Here is a 24536-nt window from a genome sequence, read left to right as displayed (position 1 = left end):
CTTTCAATTCTCTCCAAAGGAGAACTACGATTCCCAGAAGGCTTCGCGGGCACCGACTTCCGTCACTTCCTCTTCGTCTCTGTAGACGTGTCGGTAACAAGATGGCACCTCCGGCTCCCGGTCCCGGCCCGGCCCCCGGCGGCCCCGGGGAGGTGGACGAGCTGTTCGACGTGAAGAACGCCTTCTACATCGGCAGCTACCAACAGTGCATCAACGAGGCGCAGCGCGTCAAGGTACGCGGCGGGGCCGGGATGGAGGGCGCGTCCGGGGCCCGCGGGTTTGTCCGCGCCTGCCCCCTCAGGGCAGACCACGGCCGGAGCCAGGGCGGGGGCGCGGCCGGGCCTTCGCAGCTCTGGAAGGGTCTGGTCCAAGTCCTCGGCCCCGCTCTTCGGGGCGAGCGGCGGGGATGGGGCGGACCGGCCCCCAGCCCCACCCCCCCTGTCACTGCTAGAAGAAACCTCCGGGCTCGAGGTCGGCCGGAAGTAAATAGCAAAGGCAGGTCCAGAGCTAGGACCCCCGACTCCAGACCTGATCTGTCCCTGCACCTTGTCCTGGGGGCAGCACGTTTAAACTTTCACATCTTAACACGGGCCAAGATAAGTCCTAGCGTGGCAAAACGGGGTCTCTGGACTGCAGAGACTTCTAGAAATTGTCCAGCCCCCCTCCCCCCAATCTGAGTGGGCCGGAATCCCCTCCCCCAAACCCTGTTTTACCCGGGAACCTCAGGCCTGCCCAGGAGCCGCGAGCAGGGATTGGGAGCTCCCTGCCTGCCAAGCAGCCAGGGCCACTGTGGGAAGTGAAGGATCTCTCTCCGGGGAAGCTGGTTAGGACGAACGCTAGTCCGTCTGGGACTGTTGGGGAACCCGAGCGAGGCAGCCCAGTCAGTAGCTGGAATGGCAGGTGCGGTCAGAGAGCGGGACTGGAATTTTCTAGTAGGGACAAGAACTTAGGTGCGAGCTGCCTTGCTGAAAGAGACCTATCTCCCCAACACGTTCTCCCTCTGCTGAGAGGGAAGGTGGGAAAGAGAGGCAGAGGAAGTGGAAAATCCCTGCCCAGACTATATAGCTAGATTGTCTACCTTGGACAGCTCTTTAATCTCAGCCAGAGAAGCGAGGGTGAGAGGACCTGTGTCGTTTTAAAAATCCATTAAGTGGTTTTATTAAAAAAAAAAAAAAAAACTTGCCCTGGACAAGTGTTTGAGAAAACCTGAGCTGGGTCTCTCCAAAGGATCCTGGACGGTGTCTTCCCAAGGTAAATTCATGTATTGTATCAGGCCCCCCGTCCTGCATTCAATTTAGGATTTTCTTTTTTTAATAATTAATTAATTAAATTGATTTTTACAAACATTTTATGCATGGGTAATTTTCCAGCATTGACAGTTGCAAAACCTTTTGTTCCAACTTTTCCCCTCCCCCCCAGATGGCAGGTTGACCAATACATGTTAAATATGTTAAAGTATAAGTTAAATACAATATATGGATACATGTCCATACAGTTATTTTGCTGTACAAAAAGAACCGGACTTTGAAACAGTGTACAATTAGCCTGTGAAGGAAATCAAAAACACAAGCGGACAAAAATAGAGGGTCAATTTAGGATTTTCTACAGATTTGTCATTTTAGCATTTAACAAATTATCCAAAGGCGGCAGGCAGAAATTGTTTCAGAGGAACCCAAAGTAGCAGAAGTTATGAATGACATCTGAAGGATCTACGACTAAAGGAAGGCCGGTGTGTTTCCACATATATATAGTTTGATCCGATTCTCACAAGAGCCCTAGGAAGTAGGAAGCAAAAGCTCCCTCGTATCTGGGAATTAGTTCCTGGAGGCCAACCACTGTTTCGTTTTTAACTTTTTGTTCCTATGTCAGTGCTTTGCATATAATTTCTTAATTGATTGAGAAAGACGAGGCCTCATCCATGGTCGTACAGCTGAAAAACGACAGAGCCGCCTCTGTCCAGATCCAAATCTTCTTGCTGTTCTTTCCGTTAAGCTGGCTTGGTAATTACTGGAAACTGATAGAACTAAGACCAAAGATACGTGGCTATCGTGGACATAAGATTCCCGCATCTAGCCCACCACCTTTGCTGGGGATCCAATCCCATACAACAGTCATTTATTAAACTCTTGTGGTAGCTAAGTGTGCCAGGAGTACAAAAACAACAGAAATCCTTACAGTCTACATAAGGGAGACTTAGAAGCAGAGAAATATTTGCATGATAATTTAAGGAGACCCATATTCAATAGCAAAGTAGGATCACCTTTTCTTTCTTTTTACTTAATAGCATTTTATTTTTCCAATTACATGTAAAAGTGATTTTTCAGCATTCATATTTGTAAGATTTTGAGTTCCAAATTTTTTTCTCCTTCCCTCCCCCCTCTTCAAAACAGCAAACAATCCAATATTGGTTATACCTGTAATCATTGTTTACATTACATTTTTTATTAATCATATTTTATTAGTCATATTGTAAAAGAAAAATCATAACAAAATGAAAAAAACACAAGAAAAATAAAAAGTGGATTTATATACTTTGAGAAAGATTACCTTTTCTATAGGTAATCCTAAAGAAGTCAGAGAATTTGAGAATAGGAAAGGGATTCATTGGCCAGATAGTCCAACTTGTAAATGAATCTCCACAGTAACATGACTGAGAGGTGGTCCATTCCTTCTGCTTTCACAGCTCTCATCATTGTGATATTTTTCTGACCTCGATCCCAAATTTGCCTCTTCAGAATCCTCTCCCTCTCCCCTTGCTTTGCTCTTGGTTCTGCCTTCCGAAGCCAAGTAGAACAATGATAGTCGTGCCTTCACATGACGGCCTTTCACACACATGAAGATTTGAATCTTCTCTTCTGCAGCCTCACAGCATCCTTCTCTCTGAAGGCTTAACTTGGTGAAGATGTCTGTATGGCATCCTTAGGTCCTTGACATGGACATGACACCATTCTAGTTACTCTCTAACTGGATGCAGTATTCCAGATGAAGACTGATGAGATCAGGATGAGGTACCTTCTCCCTGTTCCTGAAAGTCATCCCTCTCTTAAGGCGGCTCGTATTGCATTGGCTTTTTTTGGCTGCCCCAGCACACTGCTGACTTCTAGGGAGTTTGTGGTCTACTTACTCCCCCAGATCTTTTCCAGACCAGCTGCTATTTCTCCATCCCTCTCCATCTTGTGCTCATGAAGCTGAACTTTTGTACCCATGTGCAGGCTTTCTATTTGTTTCTGTGAATCTTCTCTTAGTAGATTCAGTCTTGTTCTATAGCCTATTGAAATCCTTTTGAATTCTGATTGTCATCCAGAATACCATCTTCCTCTAAGCTGGATGTCATTTGCACACTGGATGAGCCTGCCACTTATTCCTTTATCCACACCATTGATAAAGATGTCAAACAGCTTGGGATAAGCACAGATCCTCACAGGTCTTCCTCCTATGCTGACATAGAATCATTGCCCACCCATCAGTGAAATCAACCATTTCTAAATCCATTTAATTGTGTTATTTTCTAATGTGTAGTTTTTCCACAAAAGTGGCAGGTAAAATTTTGTCAAAAGCTGTACTAAAATCTACTTAAACTTATCTTCATCTGTGTTCTCATTATTTGGCTTTACTTCCATTTTTTTCTTCATTTATTTTTACACTGTAAGTTAATTGATGAGTTCCTTGTGAATCCACATTGGTCTCTTCAGACAAAAGCCATTTTTCCTCCTCAATGGATTTGTTTGACTTCGTAATTAATTACGTGAGAATATTATTCACAAGCAACTCTCTTCTGAGATCCTATCCATCTCGTCAAGGAGCTGGGACGTGAGTTGAACTTTTTTTTTTTGCTGAGGAAATTGGGGTTAAGTGACTTGCCCAGGGTCACACAGCTAGGAAGTGTTAAATGTCTGAGACCACATTTGAACTCGGGTCCTCCTGAATTCAAGGCTGGTGCTCTTATCCACTTCGCCACCTAGCTGCCCCCTATGAGTTGAACATTTAAAGAAGCTTAGAGGCAGAGGCCAGAAGGCAAGAGGTGGGATGTTGGATCTCTAGTACTAGAGCAATACTGAAGTCTGGTTGGAACACAATATTAGAAACTGAAGGGGAGTCTGTTCAATTAGGCTGGAAAGGAAGTTTAGGGCCATCTGAGGAAGTGCTCAAAACACCAAGTTGGCATGTTTGTATTTGATCCTGAAAGCTATGCCCCTTACCCCCTATATTTCCCTCTTCAGAATTTGGTCTCTTTTGCCTTTGGTATTTACCTTTCTTCAGCTTTAAAAAACTGACAGGTCATATCTCAGAAATGCATTATTTAGTCTGTTGTTTGGGGTGTGGATGATATCTTTGCATAGATAATATTGACTGATGGTTGCCTTGCCCCATTAGAAAGCCCTGATCCTGACCTTTCACTTTATACAGGAAGACTCTAAGAAAGTCAGTAGCTGAACTTATTTCATGAATTGAACCATCATTTCATTTCATTAAGTTCCAGACCCTGATTCACCCTATATGACAGAAGTACTTGCCATAACCTTAACACTTTGTTCTGACCAGATTGCTCATGAGATATTATTACATTCAAGATTTTCAATCACCTAAAGAACCCTCCTAGCTTCTGTATCCTAAAATCCAATTAGATGTCAAATCCTGTTAATTCTATACTTGTGGGATCCAGACAGACTCATTTTCCATTCATTGCTACCCCCCTCATTCAGGCATTTTTTTTTTTTACTTTTCTTCCTACTTTCTAAATGGTCTTCCTGCTTCTGGTCTCCTTTCTTCCGTCTGTGCTTGTCCTCTTTCCAAATACTTTTCCTAATACATAGTTCTTACCATCCCACTAATTAATAATAAACTAATCCCCAGTTCATAGCTCCTTACTGCCAGCTCAACAAAATCTAGATTCCTTATCCTGGTATTCTACATCATATGGATCCAACGTATCATTCTAATGTGTCTTGATCCACAGTACATTCTATCCGTCTCAAATTAGACTCCATTCTCTAGAACCCTCCTCCTATTCTCAGCTAGATGTGATCTGTCCCACTCCAGATTTCTCAGACCACCCAATTTGTATCTTTACTTTGTAATTAGAGCCCAACTTTATTATAATTATTTATGAATAAGTCTTTGCTCCCCAATTAGATGGATAGCTTTTTGCATACAAAGCCTATAATTTCTGTACCCCCTCTACCTAGAAGAAGGCATTGCAGACTGGAGGGACTTGTTATTGAATTAAATTTCTCCAAAATTCCAAGTTGACTTACCCCAGTATGGGCCTCATCTACACTGAAAACTAAGACTCTGTTATAATTGCTTAGCATTGCTATTTAGACAATAAATGATGCTAATTGTTGATGCTAATAAGGCCTGAATGTGGCCTTTTCTGCTCTGCTCAGTAAGTTATGGGGCTTACACTTTTGTCAAGAATGAGCTACAGACTTGGGCATTGGACATCCTTCAGTCCCCTAATAGGATATAAGTTCTTTGAGGGGAGAGATTGTTTTTCTTTTGTGTAGGTTTTTCTAGCACAGCACTTTTCAATGTGTCTGGTATAATAGGTGCTATTGATTGATTTGTTTCCATACATGTTCATCCTAAGATTTTTTGTTCTCTCTAGCTTTCTAGCCCAGAAAAAGAAGTTGAAAGAGATGTCTTCTTGTACAGAGCTTATCTTGCACAGGTAATGATGTCTTCAGACTTTGTAACTCACATGTCCTTCAGTCAGAGTTCCCATGCCTATATAACAGGATTAAGTTGCCCCTTTATTATCCATTTGCTTTGTTTCTGTGACAAATCTTGATGATGATGATGATGATGATGATGATGATGATGTTGATGATGATGATGATGATGATGATAGAAAGAGCCAGACTGGACCTTGGAACATAAAACATTGAAATTTACAATTGGAAGGAATGGGAACTGGCAAAGCTCAAAGAGGAGAAACTCATTTTCTTCCAAGTGTCTCATTTGAAGGAGAAGGAAGTAAAGGCCCAAAAACTGTAAATCCCTCATTTTGGTGTGCTTTCTAAAGATTGCAGACAGGGCAGGCCTTCTGTCATAAAAGAGCTTCAGAGAGAAAGTCAGGGCTTTGTTCTTTAAAATTCTTTATTAATACTTTTCAAATTAGTTTTATTTTCTAATAACTTCCTCTCTACTACCAATAGAATTGTATTTACAACAAAAGAGTACAGTTAAAACAAACCTACCCATTGACCATGTGATATGTTTTATCATCAGTTCTCTGGAATCAAGATGGAATCACAGATCTGAATTCTGAAATCTTTGCATTGTTTGTGTTTGTGTTAATGTGATTGGTGTGTACACTGGCCACTGGCCCCTTCAACTCTGTTTCAGTTCAGACATGTCTTCGGGTTTCTTTTAAAGTTTCATATTACCCTTTTCTTAAGAGACCCTTTCAAGACCAAGCAGATAGCACAGCAACATTGAAGTCAGAAAGCTTTCAGTTCTGGTCCTTCCTCAGAGCAGATTTATTCTGTGACCATGGGGAATAATGCCCTTAACCTTTCTATACCTCAGAATCCTAGGATTCTGAAGTTACAAATTGCTAATCTGTGTTGATGGAGAAGTTCCCACAGTGGACATTACCTATAGAGAAGAATAATAAGTCTGATCTAGTTTCCTCCCAAAGCATTACTTTGCAGTGTATTAATAGCCTTTTAAATTCTTCCTTAAGGGTCTGGAGGGTAAGAGAGAGAACTTAGAATGTAAGGCTAGGTTGATATGTTGCTTAATTTTACTGAACTGTTTTGTCTTTTTTTCCTTTTTATTGTTATAAGGGAGGACAAGAATAGAGAAATTTTTTTGAGAAATTAAGATTTTATAAAAACAAGGTAGGGATAAAATTAATTTATAACCTCTATATTTTTCCCCTCTCTCCCTCCTCCTGCCATTACCACCACCACCACTACCTGTCACTTACTATCTGCCACTTTGCTAAATGCTTTGCAAATATCATCCCAATTTGTCATCACAACTATCCTGGGTAGGAGATGCATTTTGTAGATAAGGAAACTGAGGGACACAGAGGTAAAGTAACTTGCCAGGATCACATAGCTAGTAATTGTCTGAGACTAGAATGCACATCTTCCTGGCTCCTAGTCCAGGGCTCCATTCATTCCTAATAACTATTGAGCTAATAACTATTGAGTCTGAACTTGGGACTGAGACCCTAGGACTCTCCAAATCCAAGGATCTCTCTGTTATAGCCCATTGCCTCAGGCTTTGTGGCTGCTGGTAGTGAAGCTGTTTCCTTGGAGTGGACCATCCTTAGCTCTGAGGCTGCAGAAGAAAATAGGAACTTTGGCTGGTTCCTGTGACCTTACCAACTGCCTTTTTATAGATAAAAGGAATGATATAATGGAATTTCTCTGTGCTCTCCATAGAGAAAGTATGGCGTGGTACTGGATGAGATCAAAGCCAACTCTACCCCAGAGCTCCAGGCCGTCCGAATGTTTGCAGAGTATCTTTCCAATGAAAGCCAGAGGTGAGCTGGAAGGTTTTGGTACCAGTTGACAGGTGCTTAAAATGGCAGTGCCTTAGTTTCTTCATCTGTAAAATGGTGATGACATTTGCCCACCTAGCTCACAGGCCTGTGGTGAAAATCAAGGCACCAGAAAAAGATCAGTGGCTTTTTATTCTCATGGAGTGGGAGCAGAGTCTCTTAGGGCTTCCAGGGTCAGCATTTATGAGCCTCCAGCAAGGGTAGGTCTCTATGTTTCTGGGCTGTAATCAGTGACTTCCAGATGTTGTTGAAGTGTGAGATTTTCAGAATTCTGTTGACATTGGACATAAATTTTGTTTTTTGTTTTGAAAGGAAATTGGGGTTAGGTGACTTGCCCAGGGTCACAAAACTAGTATTAAGTGTCTACAGCTGGATTTGAACTCAGGTCCTTTTGACTCCAGAGCCAATGCTCTATCCACTGAGTCATCCAGTTGCTCCCGGACACAAATTTTAGAGGATTGGCTATGCAAGGGTCAATGTTGAAAAATTCGTACATATGTTTTGAAAATAAAAAGCTTTAAAAATTTAAAAAAAAAAAAAAAAAAAAAAAAAAAAGATGTCTCAGAAAAAAAAATTTTAAGAGGATCATCTAATCTGGCCTGTTGCTTGGCCCCAAGTTTGCTCCAGAAGCAGACCAAGGAGCCTACAGGAAGGATGTTTAATTAAAGGCTTCCTCTCTAGGTGTCTGAGATTATAAATGGATCTTTGCTAATACTTGGAATTTAAATCTTTTACCTTGGAGTTTAAATTTCATAAAGGAGAATGTACTAGGAAGGTGTATCCTCCCTTCCAGCTTCCAGTCTAAAAGGTGCTAGATATCAGTTTTAGAAATATAAATTATTCTTTTTAGAGGTCATAATCATATTGGTAGGGGGGGGAGCTTGTGAAGGAACTTGGAGCTAGAAGAGTTGCTATAGTATTTATAGTGTCAGAGCTAGGAGAGACACAGAATGTCAGGACTTCGAGGGCCCTTAGAACCCAGGATGGCAGAGCTGGAGGGAGGGGAGGGGAAACCAATCTAGTCCAACATCTCATTGTTCAAATAGAGAAAATAGCACCCAAAGAGGGGGATCTCCTACTAGTTTTGGACTCTGACAGGCTGATGTCATTAGTTTCTTCATTCCAGCATCATCTCAGCTTCTGCATTATCAGTATCCCAGTTGAGCCTGTCCCAGCAGGTGGGAGCAGGGATTGCAGGAACCTTGCTTTCTGCTTCTCTGAGGAGGAGTTACTTATTCTTTCCCAAAGCACCATATTAATTGAGGAACGCACTCCTAAATGCTCTCAGCATCTATCTGGGATGGCCTTCCTCCTCCCAACAATCTGAAATCCCTTCATCTCAGCCATCTACTTGTAGCTTTGTGAGTCTGTGAGAATATTTCCCCCCAGGATTAATAGGGCCCAGGAGATCCCAGGGAATGGGGGGAAGGGAGTACAAGACTTGATCATCTCTGTCTTGCAGAGATGCGATTGTGGCAGACTTGGACCGAAAGATGGCAAAGAATGTCGATGTGACCAACACGACCTTCTTGTTAATGGCTGCTTCCATCTACTTCCATGACAAAAACCCTGATGCTGCTCTTCGTACATTGCACCAAGGGGAGAGCTTGGAGTGGTGAGTACCATTGTTTTCATCCTTTTCCCCACCCAGTACCGTTCAGCAAGCACTAGGAGGAGGCCGGGGCAAAGATGTATTCTTTGGGATTCAAAGAGCTTCTTTGGACTGTTGTCATAGAAACAGATGAATGAAACTTGTCTGGAAATATGCAGGCCCTTCCAAAGCCTGTGTGTTTGGAAGCTGTGCTCAGCATTTGTATTCTGGGTAGGCGCTCCTCCCTCCATGGTGAGGGACTTGCTTCAAGGACACAGCCCAGAGGCCTGAAAGCACCTTTATTCCCTCATGCGGCTGAAAGCAGCTTTGTCCCTGACTCTGCGGTGCCGTCCGTCTGCAGCACCATTTCCCTCTCCTCTCTCAGGCCGAGTCCAGGACAGCTTGTCCTTTACCAAGCGGCACATGCAGCAGCTCAGAGCTGTCCTCTAGTTTGGTTCAATAGACACCGAGTCAGATCAACTTGTTCACTGAGCACCTACTACGTGCCAGGCACTGTGCCAAGTCCCAGGGACTCAAAAGCAAAAAACAGTCTCCTCACCCTCTGGAGGCATGGCCAGACCAGGGCGGGCATTAGGATGAGGGAGTGCTAGAAGGGGGAGTTTAGCTGGATCTTGAAAGAAGCTGGGAGCTGGGGGGGGGGGCAGGGAAGGAGAAAGTGCTAGTCAGGACACGGAATATGATAGGGGACAGCGGGAGGTCTGTGTTGCTGGGTCACAGGGTGGGCGGAGAGGTGTGTGAGAAGATGGAAGGGTGGGAATGCCAAGCCATTTGGGGCTTTGAACATCAAATAGGAGTTCTTACTGCTTCTGGGAACAATGGGGAGCCATGGGAGTGTTTGAGTAGGGGAGTGACAGGGTTGGACTCATGTTTTAGGGAAGTGTCTATGCAAATGCCTTAAATGGATGGTGTAAAAATGAAACAATGGGGTACAATGGAAAGGGGGCTGGATTTGAAGTCAGAAGGTCTGGATTCTGATCTGGATTCTTCCACTTAGTAGCTGTGCAATGACTTCAGGCTGTGCCTTCACTGCTGGCCTCATCCTCCCCGGTTTCAGACACATTCGAGGCCCTGAGGTCTCCTGTAGAGCTGAATCTCTGATTCCCTGACGGCCTCATTCTTCAGGAGATAATGTGCCAAAAATACTAGTTAGAACAATATGTCCTGGTACATGCACAGGAGAGATGCTTCCACCCCAGCCATGCGGCCCCTGAACTCTTACCTCCTCCTTGGGGGCTTAGCGTGGCCCTGAGCCTTCAACTCTCCCCCTCTTAGGCCCTCCCGCTCACTTTGGCTCCCCTTGCCTCTATACTCGGTGCTGTTTCAACGATTACCTAGCCACCCTCCACCTGCTAACTATTGGGTCGCTCTTTCCTTCTGTTCCCAGGCTGCCCAGTGTTGGCGCTGGGGAGGGCCTGACCCCTGGCTGATTTTGCCTGGTGCACATCAGAGCAGCCTGGAGCAGCTGGCCCAACTTGCCCCTTCCCCACTGCAGCTGTTCTAAACCTGTTCCTCTGTCCCTAGGTCCCCTCTTTGAAGAGTAGGCCTTCCTCCCTGAGAAGATTGAGCTTATCAGGCAGGAGCTCTCCCAGGCTCTTCCCCTGGTTCAGCAGCCAGCAGATCTCCTTCTCAGAGGAGGAGGTTCTCCTGCCTGGAGCCCACTGCTCCCCATCTTTCCCTAGTCCTCTCATGGACCTTCAATCTGTCGGTATTGATGAAACTCTGAGACATCCCATGTCTCCCCTGCCATTTAGTGAAACTTAACAGAGAAAAAGCATGTATGGCCACCTCTGGTCTCCCTGCCCAGCCCTAGCTCTTTTCAGACCCTTGCCATTTATCCCTCCTTCCCACTCCTGAAGCCTCTCCTTTCCTCGTTGATCTTCTTTGAGCTTTGCTAATGATACTTGCCCCATCACCCTCAGACTGTGAAAGAGAGGTCTTTGTGAACCCTGAAAAGATGGGGAGAGGAAGAGGACCTGTGCTTTCACTTCCAGGGGATGGAGATGCCCTCTCCCGGCTCAAGTTGGCTCCTCCTCTGTGCCTTCTCATCTTAGAGCGTGGTTGCTGAGGTTAAGGCTTGCCCAGGTAGCCCACTTCAGCCTTAGCCCATTTCTTTTACTCTGAATTATGCATCCTGTGCTCTCTGTGCTCCATCCAGCCCAGGGCAGGGAGGAACAGACGGGGTGCTGCTGTGCTCTGACATCTTACCTCCCAGCCTTTGCCCTTGTTTGCCCCTTCTCTGTCGAATTCCTACCTATACTTTAAGGCCCTGCTCAGAGGCTACCAGCCATGGCCCTGTCCCTGAGCTGTCCCATCCTCCCCAGTTGATAATGACATATGCTTGTTATTAAGGACCTGACTTGGTGCTTCTCTGACAGACTTTGATATCTGTTGTTGTAATTACTAATGTTTGTATCTCATCCTGAGCTTCGTGAAGAGTTGCTCATCTCGGCATTTGGTACATTTAGAAACTCAGTAAATATTTGTTGGGGACAGCTTGGTGGTGAAGTGGATAGGGCCTAAAGTCAGGAGGACCCATCTTCCTAAGTTTAAATCTGGCCTCAGGCACCTACTAGCTGTGTGACCCTAGACAAGTTACCTGGCCCCCTTTGTCTCAGTTTCCTCATCAGTAAAATGAGCTGGAGGAAGAAATAGCAAAGTACTTTAGTATTTTTGTCAAGAAAACCCCAAACAGGGTCACCAAGAGTCAGACCAGACTGAACAGCAACAACAATAATAAATTTATCTGTTGTGTTGAATTTAGATGACAAGGGGTTTGTCCTTGAGAAATGCATATTTTAGAGATAAAAGCTTGGGGACTGCAGGCATCAGTGATAGAATGGGGGAGGCACAAAGGAGAGGCTGATGTCCATTTTGGCTGGCCCAGAGTCATTGGAGGGGAGCAGGGTAAAATTAGACCCATCCTGAAAGGGCATTCTGGATTGTAGATGACCCTGAATAGCAAACTAAGCATTAAGCCTCCTAGAAGGGCATTCACCCTTCACTTGTGAACAAGAATGGCAATTGTTGGTTCAATGGTTGAAAAGAGAAGCCCCTAATAAGATGGTGTCTGCAGGGCTTCTCAGGGGTGGACCACGGAACTACTGGCTGGGCATTGTGAAGAGATGCCCTGAAAGCAGGTTTTCCCCGACCACGGAGGCTTCGGGACAGGTTTGCCCTTTATACTTTTCCTGCCACTCCTAGTCTAGAGGTGACGGCTTCTGCAAAGGCTTTGCCTTAAGATGTAGCCCTTCCCTTCCTTCTTCAGTAATATCTTCTCTGTAAAAATTGTAATCATTTGAGTGATCATAGGGTGCAGTGTGGGGACTCCATGTCCATAGCCTGTCTGAGGTGAGAGGAAATTACAGACTTCCTAACTTCAGTAAAGCCAACAGACTTGAGTGGAATAGAAGCAGGAGGCCTAGAAATAGTCCTAACAGTTCAAGCTTCTCTCTCTTCAGTGTTTCCTAATAAACCCAGGGTAGGGAATGTGAAGAGGATCATTCCCATTATACACATGAGGAAACTGAGACCCACAGAAGCCACCTAATGAGCAAGTGCATGTCCACAGAGGTTCTGACAAATGACATGCTTATGGAGGACTTGACGGCGGGTCGAGTGGGGGGCTTAGGACTAGGGGTCAGAAGACCAAGTTTGCTATATGACCCTGGGCAAATGACTTTAAGCTCCTTCTCTCCTTTCTAAGTTGAGATAATTGACCTAGCTGCCTCACAGACTGGCTCTGAGGAACACGCCTCATAGGCCACAGAGGGACAGAAATGTCAGTTATTGTGATCAATGCTATTTTAAAAAAGGAAAAAGAACTAAGTGACTCATGAGGGCTAAGAGGGAAGGGTCAGTTGTGGGCACAGAGAAAAACTTTCTATCCAAGGCCGGGACTGTAGGCCCCATGGGCATGGCACAGCTGCAGACATTCATCCTGGCTCTAGCCCTGATACCAAGCATCCCTCCTAGCTCAGCTGGGGCATCCCATCTTGGGCCCTGGTTTGCATTGGTTAGTACTGGGATGCCCATCAGGTTTGTGCTTCCATTCCAGGGGGAAAGTTTCTTACCCAACATCCCCTACTCAGCTGTGCTAACCTGTCTCTTTTGCAGGTTCATAATCTGTCTGCTGTCGATTTCAAGCTTTCCTAATGACTTCACCCTACATGCCTTTTGTCTTCCTGTCTCTGAATTTCCTTTTTTTTTTTTTTTTTTTTTCTGTGCCCTCCTTTCTCATTTTCCTACCATTGGGCTTGGGGTAGCTAGGAGACGCTTCCTTGCTCCTTTGTCTTCTCCATTCAGATGCTAGTTTTTCTGAAATTCTCCTTGGTGCTATGATGATTTCCTTCCTCCCTCCCGGCCTCCTCTACCCCTCCCTCCCCCTCTCTCTCTTCCCAATCCCTGTAACCTTTGGGAATGAGGTTTTCCCAAGGCTTGTGTCCTGAGATATGGCTGTGCAGAGTGGAGATCTCCTGGCTCTGGCTCCCTGAAAAGAGGCTAAGGTGCTAGGCAGGCCCAGCATTTCAGGGTGGCTGATATTCTCAGTGTCTTTCCTTTCACCAGCATTGCCACTAGGGCTTAGAGAACTGCCCCTGGAAAAGGTGGGAAATAGTCAGTGTGTCCTGGCCTGTGTGTGGCCAAGTGCTGATAGAGGTGGGAGCTGACCTCTTTTTTTGTCCATCTCTCCAAACAGCATGGCCATGATTGTGCAGATACTCCTGAAGTTGGACAGATTGGACCTAGCCCGGTAAGATCACATGCCAGAGACCTCTTCGGCTTCCACTTGTATACCTCCAGTGAGCACTCTGCCTCCTCCCTCTGCCCACCAAAAGGAAGCTTTTCTGGACAGCTTTAATTGTTAGTACTTTTTCCTTCATGCTGAGGATAACAGGATTTTCCTGTATCTTCTGCCCAGTTGTTTCTAGTTCTTGCTTCTAGGGACCAGCAGAACAAATCTAATTCATCTTCCAGGGCACAGACTTCCAAGATGCTTGAAGAGAGATAATGTGTATTCCCCAAATCTGTTCTTTTTCAGGCCTAACATTCCCAGTTCCTTTAGCTAATCCTTGCATAACTTGCTTTGGAGTTCTTTTCCACTGCCTTCTTTTGGGCATACTCTGCCATACCGTGGCCCTCCTGATGTGTAGCTCCCAGATCAGAGCACTGTACTTCTCCTCTGGGGTCTGACCAGGTTAGAGTACCCAGCCAGCCTGACTCCTTCCTGCTTCCTCCTTCTGGACATTAGACTTGTGCTCTTGGCTCCTGTGGCCCAATTACTGTAAACCAGTAAGAGCCTCAACCTTGTCCCCACAAAATATCTAGACTTGCACAGTTTTCTTTGATGGATTTAAGTATAGGCCTTGGCTTTTATCTCTGTGTCCTCTGATCTCTGCTCTTCCTTTGTGGGCTAGAGCATCCTTAGGTTGGACAAGTCAGGGTATAGGTTCCAAAGTCCAGAGCAGGAAGACATTAGAGATCCTCTAGTCAAATCCCATTGTTATAGAGGTGATGGACCGTCACCCAGGTGCTTGCACACGCCTCTGGTCCACTAGCTTGGATCTCAAACCCTTCATTATGTCTTTGCCCTTTTCTCTTCCCAGGGCAGTTACATAGTGAGCTCCTAAAGGGATCCTGCATAGAACTATTAGCACTAGGCAAATGTTACTTCATGAGTAGAGCCTCTGTGCACATCCCAGTCTCCGGACCTCCAGGTCTGCTGGCCTTCCTCCTGGGCTTCCTCCCAAGGTCCTACGAAAGCCTTTGGGGAGTTCACTGAGATATGTGGGCAACAGCTGAGAATCCCTTTCATTGGAGTTTCACACAAGGAGATCCCACTGTGAGAGGTGCCCCCTTTCTTCTGACCAGGCTTCTCCTTGGTAAGATGTGGGTTGGTGGCATTGTGCCACCTGCCTCCCAGAAACTGAAGGACCCCTTGTACAAACCCTAACACATCATGTCAAGGAGAACCAGTCAGGCAATTTCTTCTTCTTCTTTTCAAGCATGTCCTAGCAAACCAAGTCAAGTCAACAAGCATTTATTAAGTGCCTACTGTGTCTGGAACTGAACTAAGTGCTAGGGATGCAAAGAAAGGCAAAAACATGGTCCCCTTCCTGTATTCAAGAATAGGAAAAGGGGCAGGTGACATGCCAGCAATCATGAACAAATGAAAGAAAGGCAGGGAGAGACATTGGGAAGAAGCAGAGGGAAGCACTGAGGCTGAGGAAGACTGAGGTATTTCTTGGCCTTCAAAGGCCTTGTTTGAGGAAGAGCAAGGAAGGAGGGCCGTTGGAACACAGGATGTATTGGGGGAGCAGTGGGGTTTAAGAAAATTATAAAGATGATGGAGGCTTTAAAAGGCAAGCAGATCCTGCAGGGAATAAACCTCCTTTGCAGTTGATTGAATAGGGGGTAATATGGTCAGGAAGATCACTTTGACAGGTGAGAGAAGCTAACCAGCAGCTAGTGAAGAAGCACTGGGATGACATTAGAGGAGAGAATGAGTCCTATGCAAGAGATGTGGCAAAGGCAGAATCGATAGGATTTGACTGCTGATTGGGGGGGGTTGAGGATGGTGGGAGATAGTGAGGAGTCACCTAAGGATGATTGGGTAACCAGTAGGGTGATGGGGAAGTTAGAAAGAGGAAGGGAAGAAAGGCGATGAGGTCAGTGATTCAGAATAGCTTTTATTTTTACCTCATCTTCATTTTCAAAATAACATTCTTCCAACTCCCATCCCAGGGTTCCAAGTTCCATCCTTTTTATAAAGAATTAAAAAGAAAGATAGAAAAGCAGCTCAGTAAACTTAACAAACACATTAACCAATCTGACAGTATATGCTATGTTCCACACCATTGTTTCCCTTCCCCACTCCCCTACATCTGTAGAAAAGGAGAGGATGGGCCATTTTTTCAGAGCCAACAACGGTCATTTTAATTACACGGTGTCTAGTTTCAATCTTTTTTTTTTTTTTTTTGTTCTTTTAAATTGTTTTAGTTACTATGTACGTTGTGTTCTTGGAACAACTCTCTAAAAATAAACAACTTGAAAGACTTAACTCTGATCAACACAGTAATCATTCATGATCACAGAGGACCATATTCCCATGAAGCTTCTATCCACTATCCACTCATTGGGCACAAAAAGACAGTTTTTGGTATACAGCCAATTCATAAATTTGTTTTCTTTGACTATGAATATTTATTACAGTGGTTTTTCCTTTCATTTGGGATAGAGAGGAAAGAATGAAAATGAGACAAAATATATTTTTGTTCATGAAAACAAATCTTTAATTTTTTAAAAGGAAAAATTTTGGTAAAATTAACTGACTTATTGATGTATTCAAAATTTTAAAACTATGATCTCAGGAGTCAAGCTCAGTCATTACAATCTAATTTTCATTGTTTTATTCATCTATATTCTCTGGTTCTGTTTACTTCACTTTGCTTCTTCATATACATCTTTCTGTGCTTCACTGTAGTCATCATACTCATAGTTTCTTACATCATCCTGCAGTAATATTCCATCACATTTAGAAAGCACAATCTGCGTATCCATTCCCTAATCAATAAATACCACCTCATTTTCAGTTCTTTGCTACTGCAAAAAAAAAAAAAAAAAAAAAAAAAGAAAAGCTGTCATAAATATATGCAACCCTTTTTTTTAAATTGAGTTTTATTTTGAGGTCTGTATTTTCTCTCTCCTTTGCCTCTCCCAATAAGAAAACAAGTTGTATATGTGGGGGAATTACAAACATATATAGTCAAGCAAAACAAATAGCTGCTTTGGTCACATTCAAAAAAAAATGCCTTGATCTGCACTGAATTCATCAGTTCTCTAATTGGAGGTGGGCAGCATTTCATTATAAGTCCTTTTGAACTATGAAGTTGTTTGTCTTTACAATACTGTTGTTATTGTAGAAATTGTTTTCCTAGTTCTGCTCATGTCACTTATTATCAGTTCATATACATCTGTCCAGGTTTTTCTGAAATTATCCCCTTCAGTTCTTACAGCACAATATTATTCCATCAGAGTCATAATGATAATTAGCATTTGTATAGCTTGCAAATATTATTTAACTTTACAACAACTCTGAGAGGTCCATGCTGTTATTATCTTGATTTTATAGTTAAGAAAGCTGAGATAGATTTTCTCCAGTCATTGAGTGATCAAAGTGTATGGAGGCAGGTAGGTGGTGTAGTGGATAGAGCAACAGCCCTGAAGTCAGGAGGACCTGAGTTCAAATATGGCCTTAGACATTTAACATGTCCTAGCTGTGTGACTCTGGGCAAGTCATTCAACCCCAATTGCCTCAGTAAAAAAAAAAAAAAAAAAAAAAAAAAAAAAAAAAAAAAAGTTATGGACAAGAGAGTTTTCAGAAGAAGAAATCAAAGCTATCACTAATCACATGAAATTGCTCCAGTAATCACTACTGATTAGGGAAATGCAAATTAAAACAAAACTGGGATACTACCTCGTACCTGTCAGATTGGCTTAACATGACACACAAAAAAGAAAATGACAAATGCTGGAAGGGATTTGGAAAAATCTAGTTCACTGTTGGTAGAGTTGTGAACTGATCCAGTTATTCAGGAGAATAATCTGGAATGAAGCCCAAAGAATTATAAAACTCTGGATATCCTTTGATCTAGCAGTACCACTACTGGGCCTATATCCCAAAAACATTAAAGAAAAAGGAAAAGAACATGTTTATACAAAAATGCTTATAATAATTCTTTTTTTTTTTTTTTTTAAACCCATCAGTTGGGGAATGGCTAAATAAGTTGTGGTGTATGCTTGTGGTGGAATATTATTGTGCTATAAGAAATGAGAGTGATGAAGATAGCCATTTACACCCAGAGAGAATACTGTGGGAGCTGAGTGTGGATCACAACAGAACATTTTCACTCTTTTTGCTGTTGTTAGCTTGCATTTTGTTTTCTTTCTCATTTTTTCCCTTTTTGATCTGATTTTTCTTATGTAGCATGATCAATGTGGAAATATGTTTAGAAGAATTGTACATATTTATAACCTATATTGAATTATTTGTTGCCTAGGAGAGGGAGGGAGAAAAAATATTGAACACAAGATTTGGCAAGAGTGACTGTTGAAAATTATTACTCTTATTATGAAAAATAAAAATCTATTATTAAAAAAAAAGGCTGATCCAAAACAATTCCAAAGTTCCCATGATGAAAAATGCTATCCACCTCTAGAGAGAGAACTGATGAACTCTGAATGCAGAGCGAAGCATATTTTTTTTCTACTTTATTTTTTATTGTTTTATTTTGTATTTTCTTTCTCAATGTGGTTAATATGGAAATATGTTTTGTGTGACTTCCCACATATAATCACTATCAAATTGTTTGCCTTCTGAAAAAGGTATAAGGGACAGAAGAGAGGGCTAGTATTTGGAGTTCCATTTAATTGGGAAATATTTAGTGAAATAAAAATAATTTTTAAAAAACTAAGGCTGGGGGCAGCTAGGTGGCACAGTGGATAGAGCACCAGCCCTGAATTCAGGTGGACCGGAGTTCAAATCTGCTCTCAGACACTTAACACTTCTCCTAGCTGTGTGACCCTGGGCAAGTCACTTCACCCCAGCCTCAGGAAAAAGGAAAAAAAAAAATTGAGGCTGAGGTGAAGTGACTTGTCCAGGTTATACACTAGTAGTGTCTGAGGCAGGATTTGAATTCAGATCTTCCTGACTCTAAAGCCCATCTACTTTCAATTGTGTCACCTCTTTCATTCGTGTTGCCTCCTTTGTGTACCATATGTTATACATTAGATCTTCAGTCATTTCCCACTTGATAGGCACCTCCTCAGTTTGTAATTCTTTGCTACCAGAAAAAGAGCTTCTATTGATATTTTTGCATGTATGGGGCTTTTTCCTCTTTATTTGGTCTCTTTGGGGTATAGATCTAGTAGTGGTATTACTGGGTCAGAGGATAAGTTTGGTTTTATAGCTCTTTTGGTAGAGTTCCAAATTGCTTTCCAGAATGACTGGACCAGATCACAATTCTACCAACAGTGCATTAATGTGCATCTTTTCCCACGGCTCACCTTCCCTTTTTATCAACTTTTTCCAACCAAGGCTTAGCACAGTGCCCGGCACATGAGTGTTTATAAATATCTCTTGACTGATGAGTGTAAGATGGTACTTCAGATTTGTTTTAATTTTTACTTCTCTAGTTATTAGTGATCATTTTTTAAAGATGGCTATTTATAGCTTGTCTTTCTTCCTCTGAAAACTGCCTCTTCATATCCTTTGCCTGTTTATCAAATGGGGAATGATTCTTATTCTTATAAATTCGATTTGGTTCCTTAAATAGCTTAGAAATAAGACCTTTATCAGAGAAATTTGCTGCAAAGATTTTTCTCAGTTTCCTGCTTCTCTTATAATTTTGCATATGCACAAACTTTAATTTTATGCAATCAGTTAGTTATCCATATTCTTGTGAACTGCTCTAATCTCTTGTTTTGTCATGACTGTATAGGAACTTTCTTTATCTTCCTTGGAATATTTCTAGCAGTATGATCTCGGGGTTAAAGGGTACAGACTTAAAAAATATATATATTCTAAGTTGCTTTCAAGTGTAGCTGGATCCACTCAGAGCTCCACTCTCATTGTTTTATTGTGCCAAATTTCCAAAGTTTCTTTCTCAGCTCTACTTTTCCTTCTTTCCTTTGCTACAGCAAGGAGCTAAAAAAGATGCAGGAGCAGGATGAGGACGCCACTTTGACGCAGCTGGCCACTGCCTGGGTCAATCTGGCCATGGTGAGTCCCTGAGCTCTAAGCCACCAGCTGTGACACTGCAGAGAGATGCTTCGGAGGCAGGGGGGGAGGCCAGGCCCACTTCCCAGAGCAGGGGGTCAGCAAGCGGTTTCCTGCACTGAGTGAACCTCTGGGAGTGTGACCTGCAGTTGTAGCCATGCCCTGGGAATGGAAAACGTTTCCTCCCTTCAGTCCCTCTGTGCAGTAATCTCCTGAAGGGAAGTGGACTCTCTTCATTTCCAGGAACCTCGCATCTTTTGCTACAGGAAAAGGCTGTGGCATAAAGAAGTACAAAGACCAATATCAGGAAAGTGGCTCTAAGCCATTATCTAAATATCCAATCAGTTTCTAATTCTCCTCTGGGCTATTCCCAAGAGGTAGAATGCCTTTGGTGATGGGGGCTGGCTCGACATTGCAGGGAATGTAACCTATTAATGGACAGATCACTAAATAGTTCTTTCCCTTCCTGAGCAGAATTCTGCCTCCCTGTTAATATTCCCCATTAAGGGCACTTCTCTTGTCTGGGGAGCACAGTTAGTGCCTCTTTCCCATGATGGACCTTTGATATTTAAAACCATCAGCCTCCATCTCTCCCTGTCTTTCTTCTCCAAGCCAACCATCCCCACTTGTTTCATCCAGAGCACAAAGGTGGTCTCTTTATCATCTCCTGCTCTCAGGCTCCAAGTACGGGGCCATGCAGATCATGAATACTCACTAGCAGATAGATGGTGAAATGAATGGCTCCAGAGCTTGTTCCACTAAAGAATATTTGGGGGCTACTTTCTGTGGTGACGCTTGACTGGATGTACAGTATGTCCATAGCAAGGGGCTCCATGTTCATGAGAGGGCCTGAAGCCATAGGTCCCATCCTAGACATACTCCATGAGCACATCACCCTATGACTACTGTCAGCCAATGTCCCTCGGTCGGAGAATGGGAGACTTCATTTTAAGCATCCGTTTTGAGTTGTGGTTGTCAGTCGCCTCCTCTTTTCTCCCAGGCCACTGGGGTGTCCAGCAGTGAGGATAATAGTGGGCCTACTTGCTGTGGGCTTCTCTGCCTTGCCTTAGGGTTGGCCCTTCCTGCCAACAAGGGAAAGCAGACTACAGACCAGCTTCCTCTCACATCATATATCCTCTCTTGGGGGTCCATTAGTTCCATCTCTTTCTGTTTTAATCCATTTTTAGAGTGATGAAGCCAGGGCCTTCGATTCTTTCTGCCCTTCTCTCTTGGCAGTCTGGCTGTCCCTGGCTAGGCTTTCCAGGTTTCTGACATGCTTTTTTGTTAGACAGCTTATTACTGTTTTCAGAAGACTCTTTTAGGAACACACAAGGCATTCACAGTCATTTACCTGGGCTGGCTCAAATGCCAGTGCCATGGAGCCTAAAAGATTTGTTTCCTCAAGCTTTGGACTTTTTCCCTGGCTTGTCTTCCCACTTGAGGATTGTTGGGCTTGCCTTTTCTCAGTGAGGAGCTAGAATTGCCTTACCAGTCCATTTCCATCACCTGAATGAATTCCAGAGCTCAGGCTGTGTACTTCAATTCTTGGCTTTTCAGAGACTTGTGGGTCAGAGCCATCAAGGCCTCTGAGGGATACAGACTAACAGCTGAGAGGCCAGAGTCTGTTCCTGGCTCTGTCTCTGACTTTGTTCATATTCCTTCCCTTCTCTGGGCCTGAGTTTTCCCAAACATAAAATGGGGGATGAAGGGTAAGCCGAGCATAGTAGATGCAATGGGAAATCAACACATTCCCTGTGTTAAAGTGCCTCCTCCTGCTCCCATAGAGATTTTTTGAGACTTCAGTAAATTAGCAGGGTCAGTGGTCTTCCTTTCTCTCTTAAAGAGACATCCATTTCCGTCCATCGGTGGAGGGCATTTCTTCTATACTGGGAATTCCCTATCCAAGGGAAGTCACAGGTCTGAGCAAGGAAAATAGGGGAGAAAGATGGAGTAGATGATCTCAGGGTTCCTGACTTTTGATTGTTCCTATTCTGTCTTTTCTGATATTCTGCTTTCCAGAAAGCCATGTGGTTCTGACAGTCAGTGCTCTAGGAAGCTTCCCAGATCTTGAGCTTGTTTGTGTCTGTACAATTAATGGAGTTGCCTCACAAGGAAGTGAGGGTGGGTCTGGGAAGGGAAGCCCATTATTACTGGATTTTTAGATGATTAAATAGAAAGATGTGAAGCTTAAGAGTGTCCTGGGTGGTGGCAGGGTGAGCCTCCAAACTATAACAATTGTGTCTTCTTGTAGGGTGGTGAGAAGCTTCAGGATGCCTATTACATCTTCCAGGAGATGGCAGATAAGTGCTCCTCTACCCTGCTCCTGCTCAACGGCCAAGCTGCTTGCTATATGGCCCAGGGCAAGTGGGAGGATGCGGAAGGAGTTCTCCAAGAGGCACTCGACAAGGTTAGGTTCCAGCCCAGCAGCAGGTAGTCAGGGCCCTGGCAGTGCCAGTTTCATGCTCAGAGGATCATCTCTCCACCAGACATAGGCGGTCAGTGGGGGTGACAGCCGTGCTGCCCCATCTCTGCTGAAAGAGTTGGATGTGGCCTCCCACCCCTGGGTTTGAAGCCGCCTTCTGAGTCACCTGAGTGTCCTGTAGCTCCCGGAAAAGACTAGTGCTAGAAAAGGGGCCATGCCAGAGGATGTTACTCACAGACAGGACAAAGTCCTGGACACCACGAGCTCACTGAGTCTGGAGGGCAGATTGGGAAGGGAAACAAACAAGGCTTTTGTCTTTATCCTGGTCTTTCTCTCCTTGTTGCTTCTAGGATAGCAGCCACCCAGAGACCCTAATCAACTTCATTGTCTTGTCCCAACACCTGGGGAAGCCCCCTGAGGTAAGGACCCTCCTCCCTCTCCCCCTTGCTTTTTTCTCACTGCCTTCCTCATGCTCAGGTGGGAGGACACAGGAGAAAGCTGGAGCCTTCCAAAAATAGCTTTGCTGCATGGTCCTGGCACTTGAGGTGACTAGTGTCTTGGGGCTGGGCAGTTTCTTTCAAGGGGACCCAGGGGGGGGCTTGGGGAAGAGCAAAAAGGACATAGCACTAGAGGTGGCAAGACATCCTGTAGGATAAGGAAGAAAGCTTTCTTCTCCCCTAGGTCACCAACAGATACTTGTCACAACTGAAAGATGCGCACCGATCCCATCCATTCATCAAAGAGTACCAGAGCAAGGTAAGCCCAGCCCAGAGCCCTTCCCAATTCGTGCAGACCCTCCTCTTCTCTGTGGGTTGAGCATCCTGGGGCATCCCACCCTGAATCGTGGGCTCTTTCTGCTTCCTACACAAAAACCATTCAGGTCCCCCCAGTCCTTTTAATATTGAAGAAAACTGAGCCCTTGGTAAGCTCCAAGGGAGTGACCAAACTGAAGCCATTCCCTGGTTTGTTCTGTACCATGGAGAGCTCCCCAAGGAAGAGAAATTTAGACTTGTGCAGCCTGTCCCCGGAGGGCAGATCCAGGAACATAGCTTCTGAAACAGATTTCTGTTCTTTATGAGTTCTGGAGCTCTCCATGGTGGGAAGCCTTCTAGCAGGTGCTGGGATGAGCCCTTATCTAGGCCATAAAGGAGGGAGCTTCCCTCTTCAGGCAGGGGTGCTTCCTTCTCAACCTTTGTGGCAAGCTTGAAACTGAGGGGCTTCCTCTGCCTTTTTTTTCTGTTGAAGGAGAATGACTTTGACCGGCTGGCTCTGCAGTATGCTCCAAGTGCATGAGAAGGGCTCAGGGCTTTGTGGAGGCCCTGGACGCCTTCCCCAGAAATGAAGAAAACCCCTCACTGGCCAGTTGGCCCCACCTCCCAAAACAAAGGACCAGGACTTTTGGAGTCCCTGGCCTCCCCCGGAGGCTTTTTGGCCTTAGCCCCTCCTGAGCTGTGCTAGGCCCAGGAGCCAGAGCTGAAGGAGGCCCCCCCAGTACCTTTTTCAATAAAGGCTCTTTTGCAATCAAGGACCCTGGCATGTGTCTGGGTGGGGAGGCAAGGGTCTGGCGGGGGGCTGAAGAGAATGAAGAAGGATCCAAGAGCTACCTGTGGGAGCCTGGGCAAGGCTCTTACTCACTTCTGCTTGCTTGTCTGATGGGGGATGGTACAGTTGGCCTGTGCTGCACACCCTGAAACCTCTCCTCTGGAAATGAAAGGTGTAGATAATTAGGACATCAGGGCTCATTGCCAGAAAGTACAGCTGGGTGGGTGGGTGAGGGTAATCCCCACTTGGCTACCTGAGCCACACCCTGCTCCCTCCCCCTGGGGGCCAGAGCTTGTGACATCTCCCAAGGAGCTTCTCCTTCTGGGCAGGATGGAAATATTACCTGTTCTGCATGTGTGAAGTACTTGACATTTGTTCACATCTACGATCTCATTGGATTTGGTCTGCCACATAACTGTTAGGAAGATGGCAGCAATCTGACAGAGTGGTCCACGTGGGAAGCCCATGGGCTGGAGAAAGCCATGTACCAGGAACTGACAGGAGCCAGTTTGGCTGCACTGGAATCCAGAAGGAAGGGAGACTAGAGAGGTTTTAACAGGCTTTGATAGTAATATTTATATTGTGCTTTAAGACTTGTAAATCACTTTATTATATGTTAGTTACCTTGTTATTTTTTTTTCCCCTGAGGCTGGGGTTAAGCGACTTGTCCAGG

The 24536-nt window shown here is 44.4% G+C and overlaps 1 protein-coding gene across 3 annotated transcripts; it reads left to right on the top strand.

Annotated features, from left to right (window-relative positions):
* The first annotated feature begins 39 nt into the window (after positions 1–39).
* On the top strand, positions 40–23846 carry COPE (COPI coat complex subunit epsilon). Of its 3 annotated transcripts, none has more exons than XM_074303114.1 (10): positions 40–233; positions 5609–5671; positions 7398–7498; positions 8979–9131; positions 13822–13875; positions 19821–19902; positions 22151–22306; positions 22672–22740; positions 23003–23077; positions 23567–23846. In XM_074303114.1, exons 1-10 carry the CDS (start codon positions 102–104, stop codon positions 23612–23614), a joined length of 933 nt encoding a protein of 310 aa, XP_074159215.1. In that variant the 5' UTR covers positions 40–101; the 3' UTR covers positions 23615–23846. The 3 variants fall into 3 exon arrangements, 2 of the variants coding, with proteins under 2 accessions (XP_074159215.1, XP_074159227.1); XR_012488272.1 differs by having other exon boundaries at positions 41–233; positions 22672–22767; positions 22973–23077; XM_074303126.1 differs by lacking the exon at positions 19821–19902 and having other exon boundaries at positions 41–233; positions 13822–13849; positions 22226–22306.
* The last annotated feature ends 690 nt before the right edge of the window (positions 23847–24536 follow it).

This window comes from Sminthopsis crassicaudata, chromosome 1 (genome assembly GCF_048593235.1).
Source record: "Sminthopsis crassicaudata isolate SCR6 chromosome 1, ASM4859323v1, whole genome shotgun sequence".
Taxonomy (NCBI): Eukaryota; Metazoa; Chordata; class Mammalia; order Dasyuromorphia; family Dasyuridae; genus Sminthopsis; species Sminthopsis crassicaudata.
Note: the sequence above shows the minus strand (reverse complement) of the source record. Positions and strands in the feature narration are given on the sequence as shown.

Bases quoted from the DNA above. Each gene is read 5' to 3' on its own strand.
- COPE (XM_074303114.1), top strand. From the start codon at position 102: ATGGCACCTCCGGCTCCCGGTCCCGGCCCGGCCCCCGGCGGCCCCGGG. The intron at 7,499-8,978 runs GTGAGCTGGAAG...TCTGTCTTGCAG, and splicing joins CTTTCCAATGAAAGCCAGAG to AGATGCGATTGTGGCAGACT. The intron at 22,741-23,002 runs GTAAGGACCCTC...CTTCTCCCCTAG, and splicing joins ACCTGGGGAAGCCCCCTGAG to GTCACCAACAGATACTTGTC.